Source organism: Peromyscus eremicus, chromosome 7 (genome assembly GCF_949786415.1).
Source record: "Peromyscus eremicus chromosome 7, PerEre_H2_v1, whole genome shotgun sequence".
Lineage (NCBI taxonomy): Eukaryota > Metazoa > Chordata > Mammalia > Rodentia > Cricetidae > Peromyscus > Peromyscus eremicus.
Window position 1 is genome coordinate 40,266,144 of NC_081422.1, and position 27,994 is coordinate 40,294,137.

The window sequence follows — 27,994 nt, forward strand, 5'->3', positions numbered from 1 at the left end:
TTGGTATGCTAATACTTGAAAGCTTTCTGAAGCAATTGGTCCTTAGTTTGACTGATGGGTGGGTCATGAGGATTCATGGCCAGAAACCATCAAGGGCTCAGCCAGAGACATAGAAGAGACAGCTACCTCCAAACTGTGGCAGGTCTGGACAAAACAGGCTGCAGATCACCCTGTGGGAACCTGGTGAGCTGGGGCGTGCGCTATCCTTTTAATCTTGCTCCTCCAAGTCTCTGCTCCTGAAAATACTGCCAATTTTAAGGTTTAGATTAAAGGCCACCTCTTCTATATTCCCTATATATATTCCAATTTTTTTGTTTTTGTTTTTCTTTTTTTTTGTCTTGTTTGTTGTTGTTGTTGTTGGGTTTTTGTTTTTGTTTTTGGATTTTGTTTGTTTGTTTTTCAAGACAGGGTTTCTCTGTGTAACAGCCCTGGATGTCCTAGAACTCATTCTGTAGACCAGGCTGGCCTCCAACTCGGAGATCCTCTTGCCTCTGCCTCCCAATGTCATCACCGCCTCTGCTTGTTTGTTTGTTTTTTTTTTTTTTTTTTTTTTTTTTTTTTTTTTTTTTAAAGATTTATTTATTACATATACAGCATATATGACTGAAGGCCAGAAGAGGGCACCAGATCTCATTACAGATGGTTGTGAGCCACCATGTGGTTGCTGGGAATTGAACTCAGGACCTTTGGAAGAGCAGTCAGTGCTCTTAACCTCTGAGCCATCTCTCCAGCCCTGCTTGTTTGTTTTTTGAGGCGGGTTTCTCTATGTAATCTTGGATGTCTTGGAACTACCTATGTAGACCAAACTGCTCTCGAATTCACAGGTTCTCCGGCCACTGCTAAGATTAAGGGTATGTGCCCCCAAATTCTTAACAGCACACTGTGAAAAAAAAATCACAGTTCTCCCTGGTGGAACCTCTATTGAGATCTGTGCGGTTTTTTTTTTTTGCCCCTGTGCCAGGCGAAGTGCCTGGCGTATGGAGGGTACTGAATCAATGCTGATCCAGGAGGCTGAGGCAGGAGGATTGCATCAAAGTCCAGGGTAGCCTTTACTGCACGCTGTGTTTACAAGACCCTGTATCAAAATAAAATAAAATAAAATAAAATAAAATAAAATAAAATAAAATAAAATAAAATAAAATAAAATAAAATAAAATAAAATAAAATAAAATAAAATAAAATAAAATAAGGAATGAATAAATAAATAAAACAATAAAGGAAGGACTAGCAGATGAGAAGTGTAATATTGGTTCCTTCTTGCTCTGCCAGCGCTATGGGAACGCGCTCCCACCAGGACCCTGCAGAGTGAACTCCATCTCGGCAGAGGGCATCCCAGACCCCTCTCAGCCCCGGAAGCTGGGCTGCCTGCCATGGGAAGACTACACTTCCCAGCGATCCCAGGGAAAAGCAAAAACCCTTTGGCTTTGACAGCCACCGCCACAAGTCTTTCCTCCTCCCTAGCCTGCCTGGGTGCTGGGAACCGGGAGCTGGATTACGGTGGCCTGAGCAGCCGACGCGGCCGCGAGAGCCGGGAACCCTTGTCCGTTCTCTCGCTGCGGACCCCGCCTGGAAGACCCTGAAAGCTGCGGGCTCAGATCGCCATGCCCGCCCCTCCCAGCCCCGCGAGGGGCCCGAGCTCCCCGCTGAGGCTGGCTGCTGCCGCCGTCCAGATGTAGCTGGGTCCGGGATCGCCACCGTTCTCTCCTCTGGTGCGCTGCGGATTTCTCCTGCCCACTCTCCGCCGCCTGGACCGGGATCGGAGTGAGGGGCCTGCAGGCTCTGCAGTCCTGATGCCTCCAAGGCCGCTTTCCTGAGAGAAGCCACCACTACCCAGACTTAGGGGCAGTCAACAAGGACAGTCGCCAACCGGAGCCACAAGGCCCCGGCTCACCATGGCCCCGGCGTTGCGCTGGATCCTGCTATGGGTGGGCTCGGGAATGCTACCTGCCCAGGGCACCCATCTCGGCATCCGGCTGCCCCTTCGCAGCGGCCTGGCGGGGCCACCCCTGGGCCTGAGGCTGCCCCGGGAGACGGACGAGGAATCCGAGGAGTCTGGCCGGAGAGGCAGCTTTGTGGAGATGGTGGACAACCTGAGGGGCAAGTCCGGCCAAGGCTACTATGTGGAGATGACCGTGGGTAGCCCCCCACAGACGGTAAGGTGATCAGGCCTGGCAGCCCTCCTCCCTGCATGATAGAAGGGTGACGGTAGGGAGGAAGCAGGCTGCCCGGCTAAGATGGCTTGCTCGGTGGGTGCTGGAGGACAGGCCCCTTCCCAAGCTATTCCTCCAGGGTCAGGTAGGAAGCAGTCTTTCCCTTTCCCGCCTCCTCTCACTGGGTCCCAGTCCCAGGGCTGACTGCCCGCCCTTCCTATCACTGCCTCATCCTTCTCTTTAAGAAAAGCCCGACACTGGTGGCACCTGACCCTGGGGAAGGGCCAGGCACAGGGACACTGTAACAGGTGTCCGCTCCCTCTGGCTCTGGCCAAACTGGAGTCTCTCATATTGCAACACCCAACTCTCCCCTTCTCTAGTATTCTGGGGGAATCTAAGGCCCCCCACCTTTATATTCTGAGAACCCAAGAATCCTGGCACCAGTTGGATAAATCAGCTCCTAACTCCCAGTCCCGGCTGCCATAAGCCAGCAAAGTGAGAGCCGTGCCGACATCCATGTAGCCTCCAAGTCCCAATGGACTCTGGCTTCCCCCCAGCCCCTTCCTCCTCTTCTACCCTGGCTCCCACTCTGCACTCTAGCCCATCCCCCACCCATGCCTCAGAACATGGCCAGAAGGGAGCTGAACTGAGTCTGAGGAGATGATAAGCCAGGAAAGAAGCCAGAACTCCCTTGTAAGAGAAGGGCTCTGAGGTGGAGGGGGAAACAACCATGGAGAAAGCCCTCCCCATTATCCCCATTTCTCCCCAACAATTGCCGAGGTGCCTCCAAGGTGGCCGGTGGAGGTTGTGTCCTCTGCCTGTGCTGACTGGGGTGTGGGCTTGAGTCAGCTACCTTCCATGTGGGGTTCCTGGCTGACCTCTGAGTGCATCTGCCACCGCCTCTGTGGGCGAGTCTGGGTACTGGTGGCAATGTGATTCTGCATATGCTTCTTTCTGTGTGTCACCTTGAATCTGATCCTGGATATCTCCGTGAGCTACCCTCAGTGGCTTCAGTCTGTGTCCACAAAGCTTGTCCATGGAGAGTGTGGAAAGGTGGGAGTGTCCTGAGGTCAGTGGGGAGACAATCACACTTCCTTTAACTCAGACAGTCGGATATGGGAGAACCACAACCCCCAGCTTTCTTGCTACCTGTCAGGAGCCAGCCTTATTGGGTCCGTGACGCCCAGGATTGCTTTGGAGGGTCTGTGGTCCTGGTCTCTCCCACTAACCCCTCCCTTTTACTGTGTGCCATAACTTCCCAGAAGTAATATGGAACATGGGTATAGAAGCTAAGCCAGAGCTAGAATTCAGTCTGAGCCAATAGAAGGCAGCTTGTCAGGGAAAGGGACATGTGGGGACCTGGGACTCTAGTGATGGTGCTGTGCGACTGCACAGATCTATGAGGCAACCAGCAAGGACTTAAGGGTCAGGCAGGCCAGGCTTCTGGGCTCTGCCTATACCACCCACAGTTTTCTCTTTTCCTAGCTGTGTGGCCTTAGGCAACTTATATAACCTCTCATTGGCTATTGCCTTCTCTTTAAAATGTGGGAAATGAGATCTCCTTTGCAAGATAATTGTAAGGATGAAATGAAACCATGTAGTGGGAGACACCTAGAAGAAAGCACTGGGTTAACTGACCTCCAATAAACATTAACCTCTTTCTCCTTAACTGGCCCGGCCACCTCTGCCTCTCCTGTCCTGTGCAGTGAGGCATAAAATCTGGGCCAACATGTTGAATACATTTGAACTGTGAGACCAGTTGTTGTACTTCCCTGGTCCCCTGAGATGCAGCGTAGGTGCTCCAGTCCAGCCCTTGGCAGAGAGTAATTGATTAGGGCTAGTCAATACCTCCCTGCTCCTGACCAGAAGTTAGAGTACGGAGGGCTGGAGGTTGCTCACCAGCCCTGGGAACCCTGAGCTGAGGCACTCTGGTTGCACGTGGCTCTGCCCCAAACCCGAGTCCAGTCAGCCTCTGCTCTGCTCGGGTTTGTTCCTCTCCTGGGCAGCCTGTAGGGAAGATGAGATGAGCACTCTTCCTACCTGATGGGGCTATCAGAGGCATGAAGTGAGAGCAGGATGGCAGAGTTCTGTGAACAAGGGAATTGGGGTGGCGGCGGGGGGGTGGGGGGTGGGGGGGTGCTTCCTATACAGAGAGATGGAAGACACCTCCTGCACTAATGGCTTTCAAAAGGAAGTGAAATACAAGTACTCCTTCAAGGTTATTCATTGCCTTGATAAAAGGGATGGTCTGGCCGGGCGGTGATGGTGGTGCATGCCTTTGATCCCAGCACTTGGAGGCAGAGGCAGGCGGATCTCTGGGAGTTCAAGGCCAGCCTGGGCTACAAAATGAGTTCCAGGAAAGGCTCCAAAGCTACACAGAGAAACCCTGTCAAAAAAAAAAAAAAAAAAAAAAGGATGGTCTGGAGAGTCTTGTCTTTAGAATCTGTTAAACGTGTAAAATCTCATGACCCCACCCTAGACCCTTAGAGGCAAAATTTCTGGGTGTCTTAAGCTTGAGAGGGACTGATATACGGAAGTACAAAGAATGATGCTGAAGGTAGAGTTGACTCAAGGTACTTCATGGAGTAGGTGTGCACTGAGTGTGGTCCTGGAGGATGGAAAGGAATGAGGCCATTCCCAGTCAGGACCTGGCATCTCTCCACCACACGGTAATTGCTTCTTGCCTGCTCCCCACTCTAGCCCACAGACTGAGAGACCAGAGAGGAATGAGAGAGTGAGTTGTGTGTTTGAACTTATACATGTTTGTTCAGGAGACAAGAGAAAGCCAAGCCAGTTGGTATTACAGGTTTATGCTGAGACCAGATCAATTTGGGTAAATAAAACTGAGCCAAAAATGTCAAAGAGCCTTAAATGTCAAGCTATATGGTTTGGACTTCAGCTCTGAGGGGAAAATTGAAATCCTGTGTAGTGGAAAATGATATAAAGCAAGCAGACAGATGTCTGAATTTTAGGAAGAATAGACTATAGAACTACAGGAGGCAGGAAGCTCCCAATATTTAAGGTGTAAGGTACTGTGGAAAAGCCACCTCGAAGCTTCAATAAGAGGGTGGGGGGAGACCAGGATGCAAGGAGTGTCTCGAAGTAGATGAGCAGGGCTTGTGTCCGACCTCATGCGAAGGGTAAAGAAGAAGGCATCAGGGGTGACTGTGATTCTGACATGGCATGTTGAAAGAAACAGACTATTGGTGGGATAAAATAGTGCAGGAGGGCATGGTTTGGAACACACATGTCTGGGGGGGGGGTTGTTTCCTTTTATCTTTATTAAGTCTGCACATCTTCATTTGTTTGCTTTGTTGCCTCTCTCCCGCCCTGCTGTGTAGCCCTGGCTAGACACAATTCATGAGCCTTCTGCCTTAGCCTTCAGAGTGGTGGGACAAGAAGTGTCCGCCATCACACCCAGCTTCCTATTTTGTTATCTTTGTTTGCTTGTTTGTAGGACAGAGCCTCACTATGTAGCCCTGGCTGACCTGAATTTACTATGTAGAACACTCTGGCCCCCAAAATGCTGAACTCACAAAGATCCACCTGCCTCTGCCTCCCTAATGCTGGAATTAAGGGAGTGTGCCACCAAGCCTGGCTTACTCTGTTTTTTTTTGTTTATTTGTTCTTTCTTTCTGCAATATATATAAAAGCTCCACATTATTCACAGCTTTCAGGAGAAGAAATAGGCTCTGAGAGTTAAGCCATTGGTCAGGTGGTGCATCAGGAAGCTGAGACCCTGCTTCATTCCTTGTTTATCCTACAGGACTGTTGTCTTGAATAGTCTATTGAGAGCCTCCCTTTCTGGAATATCTCCCTTACAGCTGGGTAGTGTGCTGTAACTATTTTTGTTTCCTTCAAGCTTCAAGCTCTTGGGACTAGGGATGTAGCTCAGTGGCAGCACACTAGCCTGGCATACAGGGGACCCTGTGTTCATACCCCAGCACCACACAACTTAAAGTTCATGTTCTTTTTCTTTTACATGTATTTATTTATTCTTTATTTAGTGTACATGTGTGCACATACCACGACCTGCATGTGGAGGTCAGAGGACTCGTAGGGGCCCAGCTCTACTATGTGGGTTCCAGACCGAACTCAGATAGCCTGTCAGGCTTGGCTGCAAGTGGCCCTACCCACTGGGCCATCTCACCAGCCCCAAAGCTCATATGCTAATACGTATGATAATCTTCAGCTCAGACATCCTTGGAGTGAATGAATACATAAACTACAAGACGTTTCAATAGAGCTATGAACTGAACCTGGTGACGCAGATCTGTAATCCCAGCTCCTCCAGGCTGAGGCAGCAGACCTTACCTGGGCTACAAAGTGAGTTCAAGGCAGTTTGGATAAACTGACAAGACCCTCTCTTAAGAAAGAAAGGTGAGAGTGGGCTAGGAATATAGCTTAGCACAGCACCTGCTAGCATGTGTGAGGTCCTGGGTTCAACTCCACTATCAACTGATGTAGCTTAGGCTGGCTTCAAGCTCATTATGCAGCTAAGGATAATCTTTTTTTTTTTTTTTTTTTTTTTAAGATTTATTTATTTATTATGTATACAGTGTTCTGCTTGCATGTATCCCTTCAGGCCAGAAGAGGGAGCCAGACCTCACTACAGATGGTTGTGAGCCACCATGTGGTTGCTGGGAATTGAACTCAGGACCTCTGGAAGAACAGCCAGTGCTCTTAACCTCTGAGCCATCTCTCCAGCCCCCATAAGGATAATCTTGAGTTTCTGATCCTCTTGCTTCCACCTCTCTAGCAGGATTGTAAATGTATACCAACATACCTGGTTTAGAGGATGCCAATCAAACCCAGGGCTCTGTGCATGCTAGATAAGCACTCTGCCAAATGAGTTGCATCCCCACTCCACAACTCAGGTTTATTATTAAGAAAAGATTTAAAACATATATGGGGGTGGGGCCCACTAGCGTGCCCAGGACTTGGGAGGTGGAGGCAGGAGGATCAGAAATGAAAAATAAGCTAGCCTCAGCTACATAGAAGGAAAAGGCTTTAACGTAGCTATAAAGCTATAAGGACAGTACTACTGAGAGAGACACATACTTTTTAAAAAGGAGAGTGGGGGTTATGGAGATAAGTCAGTCACTAAAGTACTTGAGAACCTGAGTTGAATCCCCAGGACCCACATTAAGAAAAGCTAGGCATGGTGGTGTGTGCTTGTAATCCCAGCACTGGGGTGGCACAGACAGGCAGAGCCCTGGAACTCGCTGGACAGCCAGCCAGCTTAGGCTACTAAGCAAGTTCCAAATCAATGAGAGACCTGTTTTAAAAAAAAATGTCTGGCTGATCCCTGGCCTCCAAATATATGTGTATGCACTCCTGGCTCTCTGCCTCCCTGGGGCTGAGATCCCAGACATGAACCATGCCTCATTAATTTCCCCAGTTTCCTACTCTGCCTCATTTTCACCTAAAATGAAGGATAATTTGTTAGGAAGGAAACTTGGTGGCAGTCAACTCAATCTGATAAATATTTACTGAGCACCTGTTGTGTGCCGAAGAGAAACAGAACACCATAGTCCCAGCCTTTGGAGAGCTTACAATTTGGTGTGAAACACAAATGTATAAACACCAGTAGCATCCAAGAGCAGTGAGTCCAGGAACTGCACAGAGCAAAGTAGCTACTTCTTACAGGTATAGGCTTGCTGCTCTGCTCTATGGGAAGAGGTGCCCGAGCTGTGCTGAGAAGCTGGGAGTGGTAAGCATGCTGTAGGGCTGCGTGGAATTGGACCTTGCTCTGGAAGCATCAGGCAGACCTCATAGGCCTATGAGAGAGGGATGGTGGTGTCTAATTTTGGTTCCAGGAAAACAACTTTAGTGTGGAGGAGGGCTTAGATGGGGTAGTGTGTGAGACGAGCATCTGTTTGGAGACAAGGGCCTGACGAGGGAGGTGTCAGTGAGGGGAGAGAGGAGGGAAGGTCTCAGGATGTTAGCAGTCACAGTGCAATTGAACCAGCCCTGTTCTGTCCCTGTGAGTTAAGGGGTGAGGGGAACGGCAAGGGAAGGCCTTGGCTCCTTTTCCCTAACCTCTCAGCTTGTTTGTATGTGAACAGCAAAGGGGCACGCTTTGAAAACCCGATATGGTTTACCAAGTTCCATACATGTTTATTTTCTTTCCCTGTGGGGGCCAGGGGAGCCCGGTGAGACAGTCTTACACCTGTACCCCAGGCTATACTAGAACTCACTACACCGCCCAGGCTGACCTGGAATTTGTAACAATCCTCTTACCTAAACCTCCTGGGATTGACTACAGGTAGGGGCCACTCTGCCTGGCTTCCATAGTTACTTCTCTAGTTTAATGATGAGGCCTAGGTATTAGCATGCTCATTTTGGTTATAAGGAAACTGGGGCTAAAAGAGGTTAAGGGGGTTTCGTGAAGTTACCCAGCTAGGAGGAACACAGCTGGAGTTCAAGTCCCCATCTTTAGTTCCAAGTACTAGCACTGGGCTAATTTCCGTTTTATAGCCTTGAGCATGTTGGTTGACTTGGGGATTCTGGTGAAACGTCCTTATGGGTGAACCTGGCAACAACTGGCCATGGGCATCTAGAACCTGGTGGGAGCTAGAACTCAACAGGTAGACTTGGGAGTCACCCCACAGTGTCAGCAAATGACCTTGGTCTTTGAGAGAATGATGAGAAAAGAGGATGAGGAGCGGGGGAGGAATAGTAGATATAGACAGGGAAGGGAGGAAACATCAGAAATGGAGGCCTTCCTGGGCTGGGTTACAGACACTCCTCTGCCCTCCCAGCTAAAGAAAGATTCATTTGGGAGAGGGGAATGTTGAGAAAGATGTCCTCTGCCTGAGCATTTCTAGACATTTCTAGTAAAAAGCAAAGTAGAAAACTAGTTGAAATTCAGGAAGAGCTCTCCCAGGGAAGCCCCCCATGACTTGAGTCTCTCTCTGCTGTAAGCCCTCTCTCTGGCATGACTGGGCAAAAACCAGGCCATTTTCCTGGTTCCAGAGTGAAGTTCTCCCAGCAGGAGAGCCCCAGAGGGTAAAAGGCATTTACTGATGGTCCACCATGTCCTGCTGGTTCTTAGGAGGGTGAGGTGGGTGTTCTGAGGAAGGATGCTGAATCGTTAGTCTCAAGAGCATTTTGGCCCGGTGAGTAGGGGCTCCTAGGCTGTTCTCTCAGACCTCCAGGACCTCTGCCACCCTGTGGGTGCCCTCTCCACTGCCCACTGTAACACCACTGTGGCCAGGATGGCTGTCTTTTGCTAGGGTGTCCCCTCAGGGTCAGTGACCCCCGCCACTAATCCCTTTCCAGGGCCTGTAGAGATTTTGCCAGGGAACAGAGGAGGTGAGTCCTAGCTTTCCCCAGTGGGGGAGCAAGACTCAAGGACCAACAGGAAATTGAGCTTATGCCAGAGGAAGAACTCACTATGCAGGAGAATCAGGTAGCTAATAGCCGCTACGAGGAAGGGTTTTCCAGGTGATTTCTACAGTGAATGAAGATACAAAAGAGGCTTCAGGAACCAAGGTCAGGGATGTGGCTGTGGTAGAGACCTTAGATTCCATCCCAAACACCAGAGTAAAGGTTAAAAGCCATCGTGTCGAGCTAGGTGGTGGGGGCGCACGCCTTTAATCCCAGCACTCGGGAGGCAGAGGTAGGCAGATCTCTGTGAGTTCGAGGTCAGCCTGTCTACAAAGTGAGTTCTGGGATGGCCAGGGCTACACAGAGAAATCCTGTCTTGAACCCCATCCCCCCAAAAAAATCCTAAAGCCCAAGCCATCATGTTGACTAGACATGATAGTTTTTGACTGTCACCTAAATAAGAAGCACTGATAGCTATCAAAAGAACACCAGGGCCAAAGAGGGAAGGGCGCACTAGATAGGTTTAGTTTGGGGTGACCCAACCCCTTTAGGGTCACTTAAAAAGCTGGCCTGAGCCAGGCAGTGGTAACACACGCCTTTAATCCCAGCACTTGGAGTCAGAGGCAGTCAGATCTAGGTGAGTTTGAGGCCAGCATGGTCTAGAGTGAGTACCAGGATGGCCAGGGCTACACAGAGAAACCCCGTCTCGAAAACAGAACAAAACAAAAGCTGGCCTGAGCTGGGGTAAGCTATGGTTGTTCCCAGGTTCCAGCTGCTGCCTGGAGAGCAAAGAGAACAGAGGATGTAACTAGAAGAAGCCTGTGTGTCTCAGGCCAGCTGCTCTGTTAAAGTAGAAGGGAGCTGAGAAGGACACCATGGCAGAGCAGTCCGGGGCAGAAGTGAGCTGTTGGCCATAGGCATTTTTAGCTGCTGACCCCAGGCTCCTCGTGTCCTTCTTTGTCCCTTCTCCTGAGTTTGGACATGTGTCTACTCGAGAGAGTTGATGAATCTCATTTAGCAAGGACAGAAACCGAGCAGGCCCAGAGCAACTATGGCTGCTCTAAGAAACACAGCGCCCCAGAGGAGAGTCAGGCTATGTGCATGGGCATGGTGGGCTGCGGTGGTCATGGCCGCTCAGTGATCTGAGTTTGAGAATAACACCTGTCATCTGTAGGGTTACAGGGAACCAACTGCAGGAAATGAGAACCACTACCAGTGCAAGAAGTCAGCCAGGTATGCTGGTGCATGCCTGCAATTCTAGCACTTGTGGGCAGAAGCAGGAGGATTGCCAGGAGTCTGAGGCCATTCTGGACTACATAGAAGTTCCAGGCTTGCCTTTTCTACAGAGAAAGACCCTGTCTCAAAAAATAAAAGGAAGTGGCATGAGCACCTGCTGGGGCCAGGGAACCCTTAGGTAACAACTGTAGGCGCTCCACTCCTGGGAGCATCTTGGGATAGGCAAGCAGTGCATCAATGATTAAGTGGGAGGGACAGCCAGAGAAGCCAGGTGGTCCTGAGGACCTGCAGGAAGAGGAGCCTCATCTCGGCAGACCCTTGAGAGACAGGATATTTGACCACGACTTGAAAGTTGTACAGGTGTCGGGCATGCCGCAGGAGAACATGCCAAGCTAAGGAAAGGAGCCCAGATGAGCTCATTGCACTCTTCAGAAATGTCACAAGAACCACCGTGAGGAAGGGGAGAGTGGCAAGAGATGCTCCTTGGGAGTGACTCGGGGTTAATCAGTAGCCCTCAATGTCAAGGGCCCCAGGATTTCATTCAGATAAGTTGCCTAACAGCGGGCAACAGACCGCCCAATTACTGTGACTCAAAAGCCAAGCCATTTTTCAGGATTCTGTGGGTTGGCTTGAGGTCCTCTGCTTGAACTCATTCATGTGGCTATATACAGCTAGAGGCTGAACTGCCCCAACCTGCTGCGTTTGTGGCTCCATGATGTCCTTAAGGAGGCAAGACTTGGGCTGCCACACAGACTCACTGGCTGGGATACTCAGACTGTGTGCAAGAGCCTCATTCGGCTCCACTCACTTTTGCTGAGGTCCCACTGGTCAAGCCCAGAGTCACTGTGGAGGGACTCACCCAAAGGCTTGTACAGAGTCATCAGTGTAACCATCTACCACATACTTCCTCTCCAGATGGGAGGGGCCAGAAAGCCAAGAAGATGAAAGGCTACACTTAAGGATTAGTTAGAGCCAGTGGAGGCTGGTACTGGTTTTGTGGCTTGTTTGTAAGATGGCCACACGGCTCACACTCCCTGGGTCTGTGTCCTTCTCTTCAAAATGGAAGAAAGCCTCCCCCCATGTCAGCTTTACACCAAAGGTTTGTTCTTGCTAACTCTCAGCTTGGAGGTGCACACAGACGAAAACAGATACCTTCCTTGGCAAGGAGACTTGGAGGTAGAACCTCTGCCCTACAGGCTTGCAAAAGCCGCAGAGCCCGGGATAGACTGCCAGGAAAGCTTATGGTGGGGGACAGGGAGGTTTGTTTTATTCTTTTGCCATACTGGGAACAGAACCTGGGCTCTTGTGCATGGTAGGCAAGTGTTCTAGCCCTGAGCTAACCACTAGCCTACATTGACAATTCTTTTTGTTGTTGTTGTTGTTGTTGTTGTTTTTGTTTCTTCGAGACAGGGTTTCTCTGTGTAGTTTTGGTGCCTGTCCTAGATCTTGCTCTGTAAACCAGGTTGGCCTCAAACTTACAGAGATCCGCCTGGCTCTGCCTCCTGAGTGCTGGGACTAAAGGCGTGCACCACCACCCCCCAGCCCATTGATGATTCTTAATAATCTAGTATTATTTAAAAGTAAAAAGCAATCCATCTCTCTAGGCCAGGGGACAGAGGCTCTGGAAGGCTCCTTTCATCCAAAAGCTTCTGAGCTATCCCTGTTTGTGGGGGTTAACCCTGTGGACTGGAGGACCCAGAGCCCACCTTAAATGTGCCAGCCTCACAATCACTGCAGCAGCCAGGATCTATTGCTGAGCACAGCAGCATGAACCTGGGCAGGTGTGCCTCTCCCCGTGGGGCTTGTTAGCTCTTCCCTAGGAGCTGCCTTCTCTCAGAGGCCCCCAGGAACACATTTGTTTGTTAAGTGATTGGCACTGACCTAGTTCTGACCCCAAGCTAAATCTCCTGGGCATGGGACTCCCAGGTCTCCCCAGGCTGGGGGACAAGGAAGGAGAAGGCTACAACACAGGTGGCCTGAACCCAGCCTCTCCTGTCAGGCCAAGGGGATGGGTAAAGGCAGGAAGGCAGATCATAAAACCAAGCAGCTTCTGGTGGGAGCCTCTGAGGGACTTTCTCCCCCACTGTCCAAGAAACCAGTTTTTCAAGAAACACCTATTGCCTGGCAGTGGTGGCGCACACCTTTAGTCCCAGCATTGCGGGGCAGAAGCAAGTGGATCTCTGGGAGTTGGAGGCCAGCCTGGTCTACAAAGTGAGTTCTAGGGACTGGAGAGATGGCTCAATGATCAAGAGAACTGACTGCTCTTCCAGAGGTCCTGAGTTCAATTCCCAGCAATCATATGGTGGCTCACAACCACCCGTAATGAGATCTGGTGCCCTCTTCTGGCCTGCAGACATACATGCAGGCAGAACACTGTATACATAGTAAATAAATAAATCTTTAAAAAAAAAAAAAAAAAAAAAAAACCAAAGTGAGTTCTAGGACAGACAAGGCTACACAAAGAAATCCTGTCTTAAAAACCCCCCAGAGAGAGAGAGAGAGAGAGAGAGAGAGAGAGAGAGAGAGAGAGAGAGAGAGAGAAAGAAAAAGAAAAAAAAGCAGACAGACCTATTCTTAGGGCCAGGCAGCAGGATACCAAACTAGGACTACACAGAGGATTTAAAGTTCTTAGACACAGGGCAAGTGAGAGCCAGAGAGGCACGTGGGAAGGAGGCATAGAGTTAAGGTTAGGATTCCCAATCTTCCTCCCCAAGCAGTCCCATTTCTGCTGAGGCTTAAAGATGAGGAAGAAAGACACAAAGGAGGAGGATCCAGGTGGAGCTGCATCCTCCACTGCTCCCTATGTTGCCAGTGAGGTGTGGTGGAGCTTGGAGGCTTGCCTGAGGCTGAGAGAATGCAGGCAGGGTGGGTCAGAAATGCCCTGAACGAAGTGTGCAAGCTAAACATTTTCATTTTAACAGTGAGAGGGACCTGCTGTCTTTAGAGGGCAACTCGGTCACGGTTACCTTGGGAAGGCTGCTCAGGCCACAGAACAGGATGCAGAATGGTGAGGTCAGCAGCAGACATGTCAAGAGAGTTGAGATTGGGGGCTGGAGCGATGGTTCAGTGGTTTAAGGGTACATGCTGCACTTGCTGGAGAGGGTTCAGTTCCAAGTTCACAACCATCTGTAACTCCAGTTCCAGGAAATGTGACGCCCTGTTCTGACTTCCTCATTCTCCTGTACACACGCGGTACACATATGTGCACACCTACTATGTGTGTGTATATATATATATATATATATATATATATATATATGTATAAATACATGTACATATATATGATGTTGTATATGATATATAAGTTGAAGTTGAGAAGTCCTGTGATACCCCAGGGTGAGACGATGCTAGCTGGACCGAGGGGTGGCAGAGGAGATGGGAAGAAACAGACACAGAAACTCTTTGAAGGATGGTGACTGGGAACACTAGGAACAGATATGAAGAAGGTGTTTGAAGAGTCTCAGGTTGTTGTCTTACAGAACAGATTGAATGGTGCCACCACTTACTAATACAGGGAACACTGAAGAGGACCAGGTTGAGGTCAGCTTTGGTCATCCCTGCTTGGAGGTGCTTATGGGAAAGAGTACTGGGGCGGGGGGGGGGGGGGGAGCCAAAGCCAGGCTGGGGTATGAGCCTGTGAGGGAGAGGGTCTGTGAGGGAGAGGGTCTGTGAGGGAGGGGAGCCTGTGAGGGAGAGGAGCCTGTGAGGGAGAAGATCTGTAAGGGAGAGGAACTGTGAGGTGACATGGGAAGTAATGTGAAAGATCTCTCTTGTATTTGTTCCTGTGAAATCCTTGGTAACTGTAGTAAGGACTGTTTGATAGTGACGGGATGGAGGCAAACCCAGTTTTAGAATGGGTTGAGGAAGAGTGGGCGGTGAAGAGAATGAAGACAGCTTGGCTGAGAGCTTAGGGTGTGAAGAGAGGGTAGCTGGAGGCGGGTGTGAGATTCAGGAAGGTTTGTGTTGTTTTTAATGAAGAGACTCAGCATTTGTAAAGGCCAGTGGGAAGAATTCAGATAGGAAGGTTGAATTTGCCTGAGGGGAAGGGGATCATGTCTAGAGTAGGTACCTAGCAAAAGAGCAAGGAGGGGATTGTCTCCCCAGCCCAGATGAAAACTGGAGGCCCGAGGGCAGGAGTGGCCTCAGGCCCAGGAGGGCTAGAGTAATGGGCTGAGAAAGCCTGGGTGGGCCCTGGGCCTGGGAGATAGGAGGTGAGGCCTCCACAGCTATTTCCACCCACCCACCCCCACCCCCATCTTGTTTGGCAATGAGAGTAGCAGGTGCCTCCATCCCTCTGCCTCAGGTCTACACCAAGCTGAAAGGGAGAGGCTGCCCAAGGGGCTCAGTGAGAGATGGTGAAAGACAGGCCCAGAAATCCCTTCTCAGCAGCAGCAGCAGCAGCAGCAGCAGGCCCACATGCCTGGGAGGAGCAGCCTGACATTGGTGCGGAGGGAATCTCAGTGGTTTCTTCCGGTCTCCCATCTTGTTGTGGAGAGGGAGAAGCAAGAGCAATAGGAGCTTGAAGAACTGGATAGGGCAAGTGTGGGGCCCGGGGTGAGGAAGGTTGTTCTTTCTTGGCCTTAGCTGTTTGTCTGAGAGACCTTCCTCAGATGAAAGAGTGAGGCTGGGGCGGGAAGACAATGAGAGGATTGGAAGACAATGAGAGGATTGGTACCTTCTGGTAGAGAAGGGAGCAGCCTGAAGAGACAGGAAAAGGCCTCGACAACAGGACCCTGGATAAAGCTCCATTTTAGTGTAACGACGTTGCCAATCTGATAGAGCTGGCCTGTGCACACATTTCAAGTAGTCCATCCCATGCAGAGGCTATGGGGGCTGTGTCGGGAGGAGACTCATTTCTGGAGCTAGGAGCTAAGCCCTAAAGGTAGGGAAAGGGGTCCTCAGAAGGGGGGTGAAGCCTTTTAACCATTAACCGAGTTGGTTGAAATCTGACGTGTGGAGCCTCCCAGCTATATTGATTTTTCTTTTTCTTTGAAAGCACAGCCGCTGTTAACTGGTGGCTGCCCAGAGACCAGGGAGGGGCACAGGAGTAGAGGTGGGAAGGAGGGAGCAGGGAGGGAAAGGGGGACCCAACCAGGAGTGGGAACTGGGGAGGAGGGCTGAGGCAGGGTCTGAAGGTCGGCCACCAGTAGAGAGGAGTCTTTGGGGAAGTCAGGAAACCCACGCCGCCGCCGGCATTGGAAGCAGTCAGCACAGCCCCACCCAGGCACTGCTTGCCGATCATGGAGAAGCTGGGAAAGATCCTGGCAGACGGGACAAAAGCAGCTCCGAGGAGCATGGTGACTTCGCTGAGAGAGGAAGTGAAGGTCCTGAGGTTAGGGGGGAAGGGGAGGTGCTGGGTTTGGGAAGTCAGGGAACCCATTTACAGACTGCTGGTTCTCCTGAGGACAGGGCCCTCCCTGTCTTTTCTCTGCTCCTAGGATATAGCAGACGTACAAACAACGGTCTGGTGTGGCTGAGGGATGGGTCAGGCCATCAGAGCCTTATCATAGCAGGCCTGCTATACGCTCTAGACTCTATGCCGATCACGGCAGTAACTAGTTTTATAAAAATAATTTATCTGTGAGGTGCCTAAATGGGAAGACGGGGAACCCTCAGACTAAAATTTGCCTCAGATAGGATAAGGTTGAGGGGTGTTTGTATGGTAAAGAATCAGGGCTGCTACAGCTTAGATCTAAATGGTCCTCCAAAGTCCCATGTGTTTTCAGCTTGGTGCTAGGAGGAAGTAAGACGACTGGGGGTACACTCGAGGAGGAGATAGTAGAACTCCGGCTCCTTCCTCTGCTTTGCTTCTTGGCTATGAGATGAACAGGTTTCCTCTGTCACATGATGCACTATGTTGGCACAGCCCAAAACAATGTGGCCTAGTGCCCACAGGCTGAGGCATCTGAAACCCTGGACTGAGCACAGTGGCATGTGCTTGTACTCCAGCACTCCAGAGGTAGAGGCAGAAGAAGAGGTCAAAGTCATTCTCAGCTACACAGTCAAAAGCCAACCTGGGTAATAGGAAATAGGAAAAAAGAAAGAAAGAAAGAAAGAAAAGAAAGAAAGAAAGAAAGAAAGAAAGAAAGAAAGAAAGAAAGAAAGAAAGAAAGAAAGAAAGAAAGAAAGAAAGAAACCAGGGGGCTGGAGACATGGCTCAGAGGTTAAGAGCACTGACTGTTCTTCCAGAGGTCCTGAGTTCAATTCCCAGCAACCACATGGTGGCTCACAACATCTATAATGAGATCTGGTGCCCTCTTCTGGCCTGCAGGGACACATGCTGGTAGAACACTGTATACACAATAAATAAATACATCTTAAAAAAAAAAAAGAAAGAAAAAGAAACCAGGAACCCAAAGTAAGTTTTTACCGCTTTCCACTGAAGTTGCTTTTAAAGCATCGTGTCACCAAGATGGAAAGCTAAGACACGCCGTGGGGAAAAGTGACTAGGGATGAGGGAAGGTGAAGTAACGGGTGGTTTGCTCTCGCATCAACTTCACGACTCTTCATTGGATGCACACACTGGCAGGACTTGCAGGCAGGGTTTGGGCTCTGTGACATCAAAGAGTCGCCTACTGGACATTTTTGCAAGTCCAGGCGAAGGGGTCAGTGGGTTCAACCAGTTTGAGCCAGAAGCTATCTCCAAGTTGGAAAAACAATAAAAAAAAAAAAAACCCAAATCAAAAAACAAAAAAACCCTAAACAATCCTGACCAAGGTGGCCAAACAGAAGAGGCCGTCCAGAGTTTTTTATTTTATTATTCAGTTAAGCCACAGTAAGCATGAGTAACTAAAAGCAAATGAAGATACAGTTTATTTGGGTTTTTCATGAGTTTTAATGTTCTCTTTGGTTTTTACACTTTAAGGAGAATGGTTCAAGCGTCTTTAACAAGAAAAAAGAATATCATTCAGTTCACTAAGAGGACTTAGTTACAAGGATAGAAGCAGGGACAGGATAGAAAAGATGCTAGGAGAAAGAGCTGCTTAGCAAGGAACATAGACACACCTGTCCGTCCGCCCTTAGCCCTGGGACTCCTAGATCCCCATTCTCTCTAACAATGGCACATATATGCTTAAGTAACTGAGACAGAAGGGAAGCCACATTATGGGGCATGGGAGCCCGCACATCAGGGTACCAGTGTGCCACCACCCACCCCCAATCTTTCCTTGCCAGTGCCAGCTCCTAGAACAGCTCCTCTCCGAACCAGAGAGAAGAACCCAGGCTTCCTCCTGGGAAGCCAAGCCAAGGGATAGAGTGTATGAACTACAGCAGAGGCCATGTGATAGCAGAGAGAAATAGTGTAGTTCAGATGACACAGGGAACACTAGCATTACACAGACAGTAGCAGGGCGAGTCTCTGAGGCTCAGTAGGATCCCTAATTCTGTCTGTGTGGCCTTGGTTCCAGGGGTGTCAGCCTGGCTAGTCTTCTATGCAAAGCTCCAGTGGGACCACAGGCCAGCGTGTCCAAGCCATCTGTCTGAAATGTCTTTTCTCTCCCCTTCCTCTGACAGCTCAACATCCTGGTGGACACAGGCAGTAGTAACTTCGCGGTGGGGGCTGCCCCACACCCCTTCCTGCACCGCTACTACCAGAGGCAGCTGTAAGTGCTGGGGAGGGGTGGGGGAGGGGGTTTCAGAGGAGTGAGAGGGTATAAGAACAAGAGCCTTTCTTCCTACTAGGGAGGGGGAAGCAAAAGGAGGCAGCTGGGGCTAGGAGAAAAGGCATAACATGGAAAAAGGTGGGTTGAGGGACATCCAGGAAGTGCTCCCATACTGACACGGGACAGCTTCCCATGGAAGGGAAAGGAGGGAGCAGCCCCCAGGCTCCCAGAGTAGAACAGGAACTGTCTCATCCTTTGTCTGTATGGACAGGCAAAAGAGCTGAGCTGGCAAGGCAGGGTGGTACACACCTTTAATCCCAGCACTTGGGAGGCAGAGGCAGGTGGATCTCTATGAGTTCGAGACCAGCCTGGTCTACAAAGTAAGTTCCAGGACAGCCAGGGCTACACAGAGAAACCCTGTCTCAAAAACAAACAAACAAACAAACAAACAAACAAACAAACAAACAAACGAGGGCTAAGCTTACAGTTTAGAAGGCTGAACAAGTTACAGTGGCTAGTGTCTTTCACCATGTTCTCACCCAGGGACCACTCTGGGGTAGTTATGAATGATTTAAATATGTACAGGAGTTGGGCATGACAGTACATACCAGTAATCCCAGTATCTGGAGGATTGCTGAGACCAATGTGGACTATATAGCAACTCTCAAAAAAGTAAAAAAAAAAAGGGGGGTGGGAGCTAGGGAGGTGGCTCAGTGACTAAGAGAACATGCTGTGAAAGCAAGAAGACTGCATTCAAGTTCCTAGCACCCACATAAAAGCCAGGCATGGCTGTGCGTGCCCGTCACCCAGGCTTGGGCAGGCTGACATGGGCAGATCTGGGGACTTTCTGGCCAGCCTCGCTGAAACAGCCAACTTCAGGCTCAGAGAGACCCTGTCTCAAAAACTACAATGGAGAGCAACAGAAGACATCCCTTTGTTCATCTGTGCACACTCATGCGCATACACTGCATAAACAAAAACCTTACTCTTTGAGTTTTAAGAAGCCAAAAAAAAAAAAAAAAAAAACCCACAAAGGAAAGAATCTTTCATGGCCCCCACTGAATCGCCTCTTCTGGTATCATCCTAAGTGCCACCAGCTGGGTTCCCCTTGGTGGTGGGTAGGCTAGAATGGTCAAGGGTAAGAGAGACAGTGAAGAGTGATGCGGAAGACCTCTTACCATCAAAGCAGAATGAGGATATGGTGAGGAGACATCTAGTGCTTAAGACAAGTCTGTGTGAAGACTTGAGAAAGGTATGGCCTCTACACTCTTACATCCTAACCTTGGACTGGTAGGAAAGCACAAATTGTTCTTCTGTTTCCTTTTTCCCTAAGAACACACTTGGGTAAGCTTAGTAGAAGGACATCTCATTCCAGGTCTTCCTGCAGTCCCATCACTGCCCAGCCCTGGTTAGTAATATGATAAAACACAGGTGAGGGCATCCTACAGCAATAAGTATGATTCCTCCTGTGGTGTCCAACACTTGCCTGCTCTGCTGGGATGCTTGTTCAAATCTTTTCTAGACATTGTTACATGGCTTCCACAGTCACGCTGCCTGGTTCTTTCTCCATCATGCAGATGGTACCACTGGGCCCCAAGGCAGCAAGAGAGTCAATGGCTCCTTTTCTCTGGGAGCATGCTGGAACTAGGGTGGGGGAGGAGATGTCCTGTCCCATAGTTGTTTTTGCAGCAGCCGCAGGCACAATGCACAAAGCCCATCCTGTTCTTCCTAGGCCTGAGCTTCAGGTCCAACAGTATGAACTATGGAGACAGGAGAGCAAGCCCCGGCTGTCGCTTGCCTCATCTAGCTGCAGACTTGCCTTACAGTCTGTTCTAGGTGGTATGTCTAGAGCTATTCTGCTGAGCAGATTCTAGAATGCTGTGGGGTAAGGGGACGTTTGGAAATATACTTGATGACATATGCCCATTGTTGTAGCTTTGCAGACACAGATCTCTGCCTTTTTACAGGTCCAGCACATACCGAGACCTCCGAAAGGGTGTGTATGTGCCCTACACCCAGGGCAAGTGGGAGGGGGAGCTGGGCACTGACCTGGTGAGCATCCCTCATGGCCCCAACGTCACTGTGCGTGCCAACATCGCCGCCATCACTGAATCGGACAAGTTCTTCATCAATGGTTCCAACTGGGAGGGCATCCTAGGGCTGGCCTATGCCGAGATTGCCAGGGTGAGAACCACGCCTGGACCTATACACTGTTGCTTACTGCATGCCACACAAGGAAGGAGTCAAGAGGAAGGGGGAAGGATGAACTGAAAGGGTAAACATGGGACTGAAGAGATGGCTTAGTGAGTATAGTGCTTACCCAGCAGTCATGAGAACCTGAGCTTAATCCCCACAACCTACATTTTCAAAAATCCTGGGTGTAATAATGCATGCTTGTAACCCCAACTCTGGGAAGGCAGAGTCAAGTAAATCCTGGGGCTTGTTGGCCATTAAACCTAGCCTACTAGACAAGTTCCCAGCCAGCGAGACACCCTGCCTTAGAAACCAAGAGAAGATGCAGCTGGAGAGACAGCTCAGGAGCTAAGAGCACTTGCTGCTCTTCCAAGGGGCTCAGGTTTGATTCCTAACACCCACATGGCAGCTCACAATCACCTGTAACTCCAGTTCCAGGAGATCCAATGCCTTCTTCCGGCTTCTGCAAGCAACAAGCACATGCATGATGCAGAGGCACACAGGCAGGCAAAATACCTATACCCACAAAAACAATCAATGTTAAAACAAAACAAGTTAGGGCTGGTGAGGTGGCTTGGTGGGTGAGTACCCTTGCCAACAAGCCTGAGGACCATGTGGCAGGAGGAGCCACCTGATGCCTGCCCACTGTCCCCTGATCTGCACACCCATGCTGGGCTGCACATGCCAGTGCACACCCAAATATGTACTTCTAAAAGGTACACAGATTCTGAGCAACCATATCCAAGGTTGTCCTTGGTTTCTGTATGTGTGCACACAGACACACAGATGCACGCACACACGCATATCATAAAGGAGAGAAAGTTTGTCTGAAGGGCTGTAAACAAGGCAGGAGGGGGGACTGCCATGGGAGCAGCTATGATAGGTACAGGAGGCCTTCCCCAAATATGAAACAGGCTAACCATGTGGGAATGGACAGAAATTCCTATGGCTAGCACTTGTCTATTTGCAATGCAGTGTCTCTTACCCTTGCTCAGCCAGATCTCAGTACCTCAGGTTGATCTTTCCTGAGGAATATCCCCAAGTTTTGACTTTACTCCTGAATACAGGCAGGAAGCTGACCTCTGCCTGTTAGTGCCCTTGCACGAGGAATTACTCCTGTGTCTCTCTGCCACAGCCCGACGACTCCCTGGAGCCCTTCTTCGACTCGCTGGTGAAGCAGACGCACATTCCCAATGTCTTCTCCCTGCAGCTCTGTGGCGCTGGCTTCCCCCTCAACCAGACTGAGGCGCTGGCCTCGGTGGGAGGGAGCATGGTGAGTAGGTCCTCAGAGGGGCCATGTGTCCTCTCCCTGGGGCCAGGATCAAGAAACCCCTTACACCCCCAATTCTACTTCCCCCTTTCCTCTTTCCAGTCTCTTCCCTGCTTTTCTTGAAAAGAGTGGAATCGCTCATGGAAAGGATTAGAAACAATTAGATAAATTTCAAAGGAAAAAAAAAAAAAAAACGAGACCTGTTAAGATTATTATCTGAAATAGTAAGGAATTTAAGCTTGTTAAGAGATACTGTCTATCTCAGCTGACCCAGAGCTCCCTGTGGAGACCAGGCTGGCCTAAGATTTGCAGTACCCCCTCCTTCCGTTTTCCAAGGGCTGGGATTACAGGTGTGTGCCACCAGACTCAGTTCAAGCTCATTTATTAATCAGGACAGTAATGAGTGATTCTCCGCAAAGAAAATAAAACTTATGAAAGCAGCATATAATCAATTCATTCCGTATTTATTGTGCTAGCTTAGGTTTAAATAACTTTCTGTCAAGGGCTATGGGATTTTGATACAAATAACCCTGATGTATCTCTTCTCCTGAACAGACTTAAGAAACTAAAAATTTCCACGCATGGGGTTTACTGGGATTAGAAAGGAAGATAGAAAGGGTGGTGTGGAGAGAATCTTAACACCCCAAGAAATGGCTGATCTTACTACTTGGTTTTGGGTGTCCTGCTCTCCTCCTTTGCTAGGACATAGGTGTCTGCCTCTTTTTCTCTTAGATCATTGGCGGTATCGACCACTCGCTATACACGGGCAGTCTCTGGTACACACCCATCAGGCGGGAGTGGTATTATGAAGTGATCATTGTACGTGTGGAAATCAATGGTCAAGATCTGAAAATGGACTGCAAGGAGGTGAGAAAATGGAAGGGGATTCAAGTGGAGAGTAAAGGGGTTAGCCCACAGTGAGAGAGGCTGGAAGGAGAGGATGGAGGCACAGGACCTGTCAGGACTGGACCAAGTCAGAAGCTTAGTGATCACACAGCAGTCCCTGAGGTGAAGGGCAGGACCTGGCAGAGCAGTCACAGAGCCCGGACCACGACAGTATGGAACTGGTTCCTGTCGGGACCCTAGTCACTGCCTTTCATGGCCTGGGGCAAGTCTGTGAGGTAGCATGGTGGGATGGATCTGACTCCAGCCCTGCTGTTACTAAGTGCCTCCAGGATCCTTGTGTCAACATCCTCTTTCTCAGAGACTGTGAAGGTCAAAGCCAATGTACAAAGTGTTAGTCCCTATGTTCCACATACTCCAAATGCTGACATTTGGGTCTTTCCCTAGATTCTTTTTTTTTTTCCTTTTACATTTTTAGCGGGGTAGGGGGTGCATGTGCTACAGCTTCTGTGTGGAGGTTAGAGGACGATTTTCAGTAACTAGTTCTCCCACCATATGGATCTCCCTGGAATTGAACTCAGGTCATATTTGGTAGCAGGCACCCTTACCTGCTGAGCTATCTCAATGGCCCACTTTTTTGGCTTTTTCAGGTAGGGTTTCATGTAGCACATGCTGGCCTCAGACTTGCTATGTAGCTAAAGATGATGTTGAACTCCTGGTCCTCCTGTGTCTGACTCTCAAGTGCTCTACAGGCCTACGCCACCATGCAGTACTAGGGCTCAAACCTAGGGCTTCATGCACGCTGAGCCAACCTTGTCTACATTATTATGTATGTTAAATGAGAATAACTACACAAAAGTACTGGAAGAAGTTACAAACACCACACAAGGCATTCTGTTTAGATTTGGAGAACACCTACCCGCACAAGGTAATGAAGTTAATACTCACCAAGTGCCTGGGATCTGCTAGAACTACTTAGTACTTTTAGCATGTTGATTTAGTTAATCCTTTTGCTAACCTTTGAGGTAGGTACTGTTATTATCTTCAGTTTAGAGACAAGGAAACAGGTTCACAGAGGTTAAGTAACTTGCCCAAGGAGGTATGCAAAGCTGAGATGCCAACCCTAGCAGGATGCCTAGATGTCAGAGTCAACCCCTCCCAACTCTTCTGACCCTTTGCTCTCCTTCCCAGTACAACTATGACAAGAGCATCGTGGACAGTGGCACCACCAACCTTCGTCTGCCTAAGAAAGTGTTTGAAGCTGCAGTCAAGTCCATCAAGGCGGCCTCCTCGGTCAGTGGAGTAAGGACAAAACGGTGTCAAAGTCAGTGGCAGCCACACACCTCAGCAAGCACCAAAGATGTCTATATATAGACCTTTCCACTCAGGGCACTCAGAAACTGTGGTTGGTCTGTTGGCTCAGCTGGTACCTTTCTTCTTTTTTTGTTTTGGAGACAGGGTCTTGAATGTAATGCAGGTTGGCCTTGAACTTGACATCTTCATGCCTCAGCCTTCCAAATTCTGGGACCACAGGTGGTGTGAGCTGCCAAGCTCAGTAGCCCTAGCACAGGTTTATGAGCCCAGTGCCCCACTTTCTTCTTCCGATCCTTAGTCTAGTTTTCCTTTGCCACTGTGGAGATTTCCCTAGAAAAGCAAAGAGTGGCACTGGTACTGCAGTTATGAACACAAGAGGGGAGATGGCGAGACGGGATTCCTCACATTCCTCTCTTGTCAACAGACGGAGAAGTTCCCGGATGGCTTTTGGCTAGGGGAGCAGCTGGTGTGTTGGCAAGCAGGCACTACCCCTTGGAACATTTTCCCAGTCATCTCACTTTACCTCATGGGTGAGGTCACCAATCAGTCCTTCCGCATCACCATTCTTCCTCAGGTACGTCCCCAAGCTGAAGTGGTGGGGTGCCAAGAAGAAGACAAAGTGTGTATACTAAACAGACGTGGCTTCCTATAACTTGAAAGACAAAATGAAGGTCTAGTGGTAAAGGGGTCTTGGAACATTCAACACCTCAGGGCTTGAGGAAGAGACAAGTGCAGACGGCTAGAAAGCAGAGAAAGGCAGGAGGGTGAAATAAGAAGGCATGCTCTCACCCTGTGACTATTTATCCCTAGCAATACCTGCGGCCGGTGGAAGATGTGGCCACGTCCCAAGACGACTGTTACAAGTTCGCCATCTCACAGTCATCCACGGGCACTGTCATGGGAGCTGTCATCATGGAAGGTTTCTATGTGGTCTTTGATCGGGCCCGAAAGCGAATTGGCTTTGCTGTCAGCGCTTGCCATGGTGAGAGCACCAGTGAGGAGTGTGTGGGGTCAGTCTGGTCATGTTCTCCCTGTCAGCAGCTAGGATGCCCAGGTCCCTTTCTGTCTGGGAGGTGGTAATAGTTGCCTCTGGCTAGTCAACTGTGTGAAAGCTAGGCCTGAGGCTTGCTCTGGTGAACTCTGCCTGACAGTCAGAGGGGAAAGCACTGTTGGAAACCCCTGACAGTCAGAGCTTTGCAGCACTTGGAAACCCTCCCTGCAAGGACAGCTGGCTGCCCACGGTGAGGCTGAATGCTACCACAGAAAGGTAGTGGGGCTTTGTGGTTAGATTGTCATGGTTACAGCTAAGTCTGCTACATGTGTAAGGGGCTGGATTTTGCTCAACTCAGAACTGTTAACTTTTTGGTATCACTTCTATTGGATAAAAAAATGAGAAAGCCTTGCAGTTTCCAGGGTCCTGGATGGGAAACGGACCTCCCCCAGTGCTGGCTTCCATGTCCACTGCTCACTCTTTCCAGGAAGGGCTCTGCACAGCCTCACTTGGGTGGATCCCCAGGGTCCTTGTCAGGAAGCTGTATTAATTATGTAGCCCAAACTGCTCTATGACAGTAAGAGTCTCCACTCTTTCTCCAGTGCATGATGAGTTCAGGACAGCGGCAGTGGAAGGTCCTTTTGTTACGGCAGACATGGAAGACTGTGGCTACAACATTCCACAGACCGACGAGTCGACACTTATGACCATAGCCTACGTCATGGCTGCCATCTGCGCCCTCTTCATGTTGCCACTCTGCCTCATGGTATGTCAGTGGCGCTGTCTACGCTGTCTGCGCCATCAGCACGATGACTTTGCTGACGACATCTCCCTGCTGAAATAAGGAGGCCTGTGGGCAGATGACAGATTCCCCTGGACCACATCTGGGTGGTTCCCTTTGGTCACACAAGTTGGAGACACAGATGGTACCTGTGGCCAGAGCACCTCAGGACCCTAACCAACCTGCCAAATGCTTCTGCTTTGAAAGAAAAGGGAAAGCTGGCAAGGTGGGTTACAGGGCTTGTACCTGTAGGGAACAGAAGAGGAAAGAAAGCAGCATTCTGGTGGCAGGAATACCCTTAGTCACCTCAAACTTGAGTTGGAAATTCTGCTGCTTGAAGCTTCAGCCCTGACCCTCTGCCCAGCATCCTTTAGATTCTCCAACCCAAAGTATTCTTTCTGTCCTTCCAGAAGTACTGGTGTCACACCCAGGCTACCCGGCATGTGTCCCTGTGGTACCCTGGCAGAGAAAGGGCCAATCTCATTTCCCTGCTGGCCCAAGTCAGCAGAAAAAAACGCAGTTTGTCAGTTGCTTTAGTGATAGGGACTGCAGGATCAAGTCTACACTGACACAAAGACAGCTTCTTGAGTTAAACAAAAACCAATATGATGCGATGTTTGTGCTCCTGGGGGCAGTCAAGATGAGGAGAGACAGGACAGAGACAGAGGAAGGAGTCGGTAACAAAGCTAGGAAAGGCAGAAATATAATCACTTTTTAGTCCCAAGTTTAAACTCATCTCCAAGACAGAAGCCCATCTGGACTAGGAGAGATATCTTTCCCCAATGTGTCTATGGTTGCAGCCTTAACCAAAATGAGATGGGGAAAAGGGCTTATTAGCCAAAGAGCTCTGTTTAAAGCTCTCTTCAAGGAACAGTGCTCATGAGAAAGTCCCACTGGACAGATGAATTCCTACCTTGTTAATTCCACCTGTCTCTACCTGCTTCTTCTATATGCTAGGTGGTACTGAAATGTCCCAACCCCAAGGTCCCAGGTGCCCTATGGGACAACAGTTAGAATACTGCAGCGCTGGGGACTGCCTTGCCAGCATAGGTTCACTCCAACCGAGGTGCTAAAAGGAACAGGCAGGAGAGTTCTCCTATCTGCTCCACAAAGGCAGAATCCTAACAATTCATTCAGAAGGTATAGGGCTGATGCCTTTGCCTCTGCCTGGATTTCATTTTTATTTCATTTTTCTTGCCCAGTGGTACAAAGTGGTAGGATCTTTATGGAGTACTGAGTTCATTACTTTCGTATCCTCTCCAGTGGCCCCTTTATTTATTTGGCTGAGGCATCATCACACATTGGCTAGTATTAAACCACGGCTGTAAGAAACAGAGGGCTTTCTGGTCCTGTGTCATTGCCTTCAGTATCTAGGCTGCCTGGAGAAAGGATGGCAGCCTCAGGGCTTCCTTACCTCCTTCTCTGCCTTTTCCTGATAGAGCAGTTTTCTTCCTGCTCTCTGCTGCCCCTCCCAACAGTACAAGGGTACCCAGGCTGGTTCTTGGGTTAGGTAGTGGGGGCCACACTCATTTCTCCCCTGTCAGTTCTAACACAACAGACATGAAACCAGTGTTAGTGGGAAGAGCAGAATTGTCCTGGGATACCTGCTGATCCTATCCCTATATGCTCTACACACTGCTTTCAGGTAGGGGACCTGCCAAGCATGGAATTAGCTGATGAGGGAGAGGGACACATGCAGGGCCTCTGGAGTTGCTGGCCCCAGCCAGCTGCCCACAAGCCATAAACCAATAAAATAAGAATACTGAGTCACAGTTTTTCAGCTGGGTTCTCTTCATTCCCCTTGCACTGGTGCTGCTCTGGCTGAGTGGGAACACCCTACAACCACAAAGACTGCCAGGAAGAGTGGAGTCGGTCCACTTCCAGCTCAGAACCTACAGTGTAAATAAGCTTCCAGAATCACTACCATGAAATGAAAATGCCACATTCTGCTTTATAATTTCAACCTATGTTGGGGAAAACTGGCTTTTTCCCATCTTTTTCCAGGGGGGGAAAGACACTCAACCTAGTTGTTATTTACCCTAGTAACTGGTGTTCTATTTTTTTTTAAAGGGGAAATTTGCATTTATTTTTCTTTTGATGGTTAATTCCTTTGTATCATAAATATATGAACTATGATGTGTAAAGCAGAAAAACAAATCTTGACAACAGCTTCTTGCTTGTAAAAATATGTGTTATACAGCTCTATTTTTAAAGTCTCCTGAAAAATTACTGGCCTATCTCCACACTGCATGTGGGCTTTTGCCACTGGTCTGCACGGATTGT

At 49.4% G+C, this 27,994-nt stretch overlaps 1 protein-coding gene and 1 long non-coding RNA gene across 2 annotated transcripts; one reads left to right on the forward strand and one right to left on the reverse strand.

Annotated features, from left to right (window-relative positions):
* The first annotated feature begins 1,406 nt into the window (after window positions 1–1,406).
* Window positions 1,407–27,959, forward strand: Bace1 (beta-secretase 1). Its single transcript, XM_059267749.1, has 9 exons — window positions 1,407–2,153; window positions 18,231–18,319; window positions 20,287–20,503; window positions 21,648–21,785; window positions 22,515–22,649; window positions 23,817–23,918; window positions 24,364–24,513; window positions 24,750–24,921; window positions 25,533–27,959. The coding sequence occupies exons 1-9, from the start codon at window positions 1,893–1,895 to the stop codon at window positions 25,772–25,774; spliced, it is 1,506 nt and encodes a 501-aa protein (XP_059123732.1). The 5' UTR covers window positions 1,407–1,892; the 3' UTR covers window positions 25,775–27,959.
* On the reverse strand, window positions 23,074–25,054 carry LOC131914941 (uncharacterized). The gene is made up of 2 exons (XR_009380221.1): window positions 24,463–25,054; window positions 23,074–24,269 (listed from the first exon to the last, which is right to left on the reverse strand). It is a non-coding gene; the product is annotated as an uncharacterized LOC131914941 (long non-coding RNA).
* Window positions 27,960–27,994: the final 35 nt, after the last annotated feature.

Coding starts and splice junctions, on each gene's coding strand:
- Bace1 (XM_059267749.1), top strand. CDS start 1,893: ATGGCCCCGGCGTTGCGCTGGATCCTGCTATGGGTGGGCTCGGGAATG. Junction 18,320..20,286: donor CGCTACTACCAGAGGCAGCT/GTAAGTGCTGGG, acceptor GCCTTTTTACAG/GTCCAGCACATACCGAGACC. Junction 24,514..24,749: donor GCATCACCATTCTTCCTCAG/GTACGTCCCCAA, acceptor ATTTATCCCTAG/CAATACCTGCGGCCGGTGGA.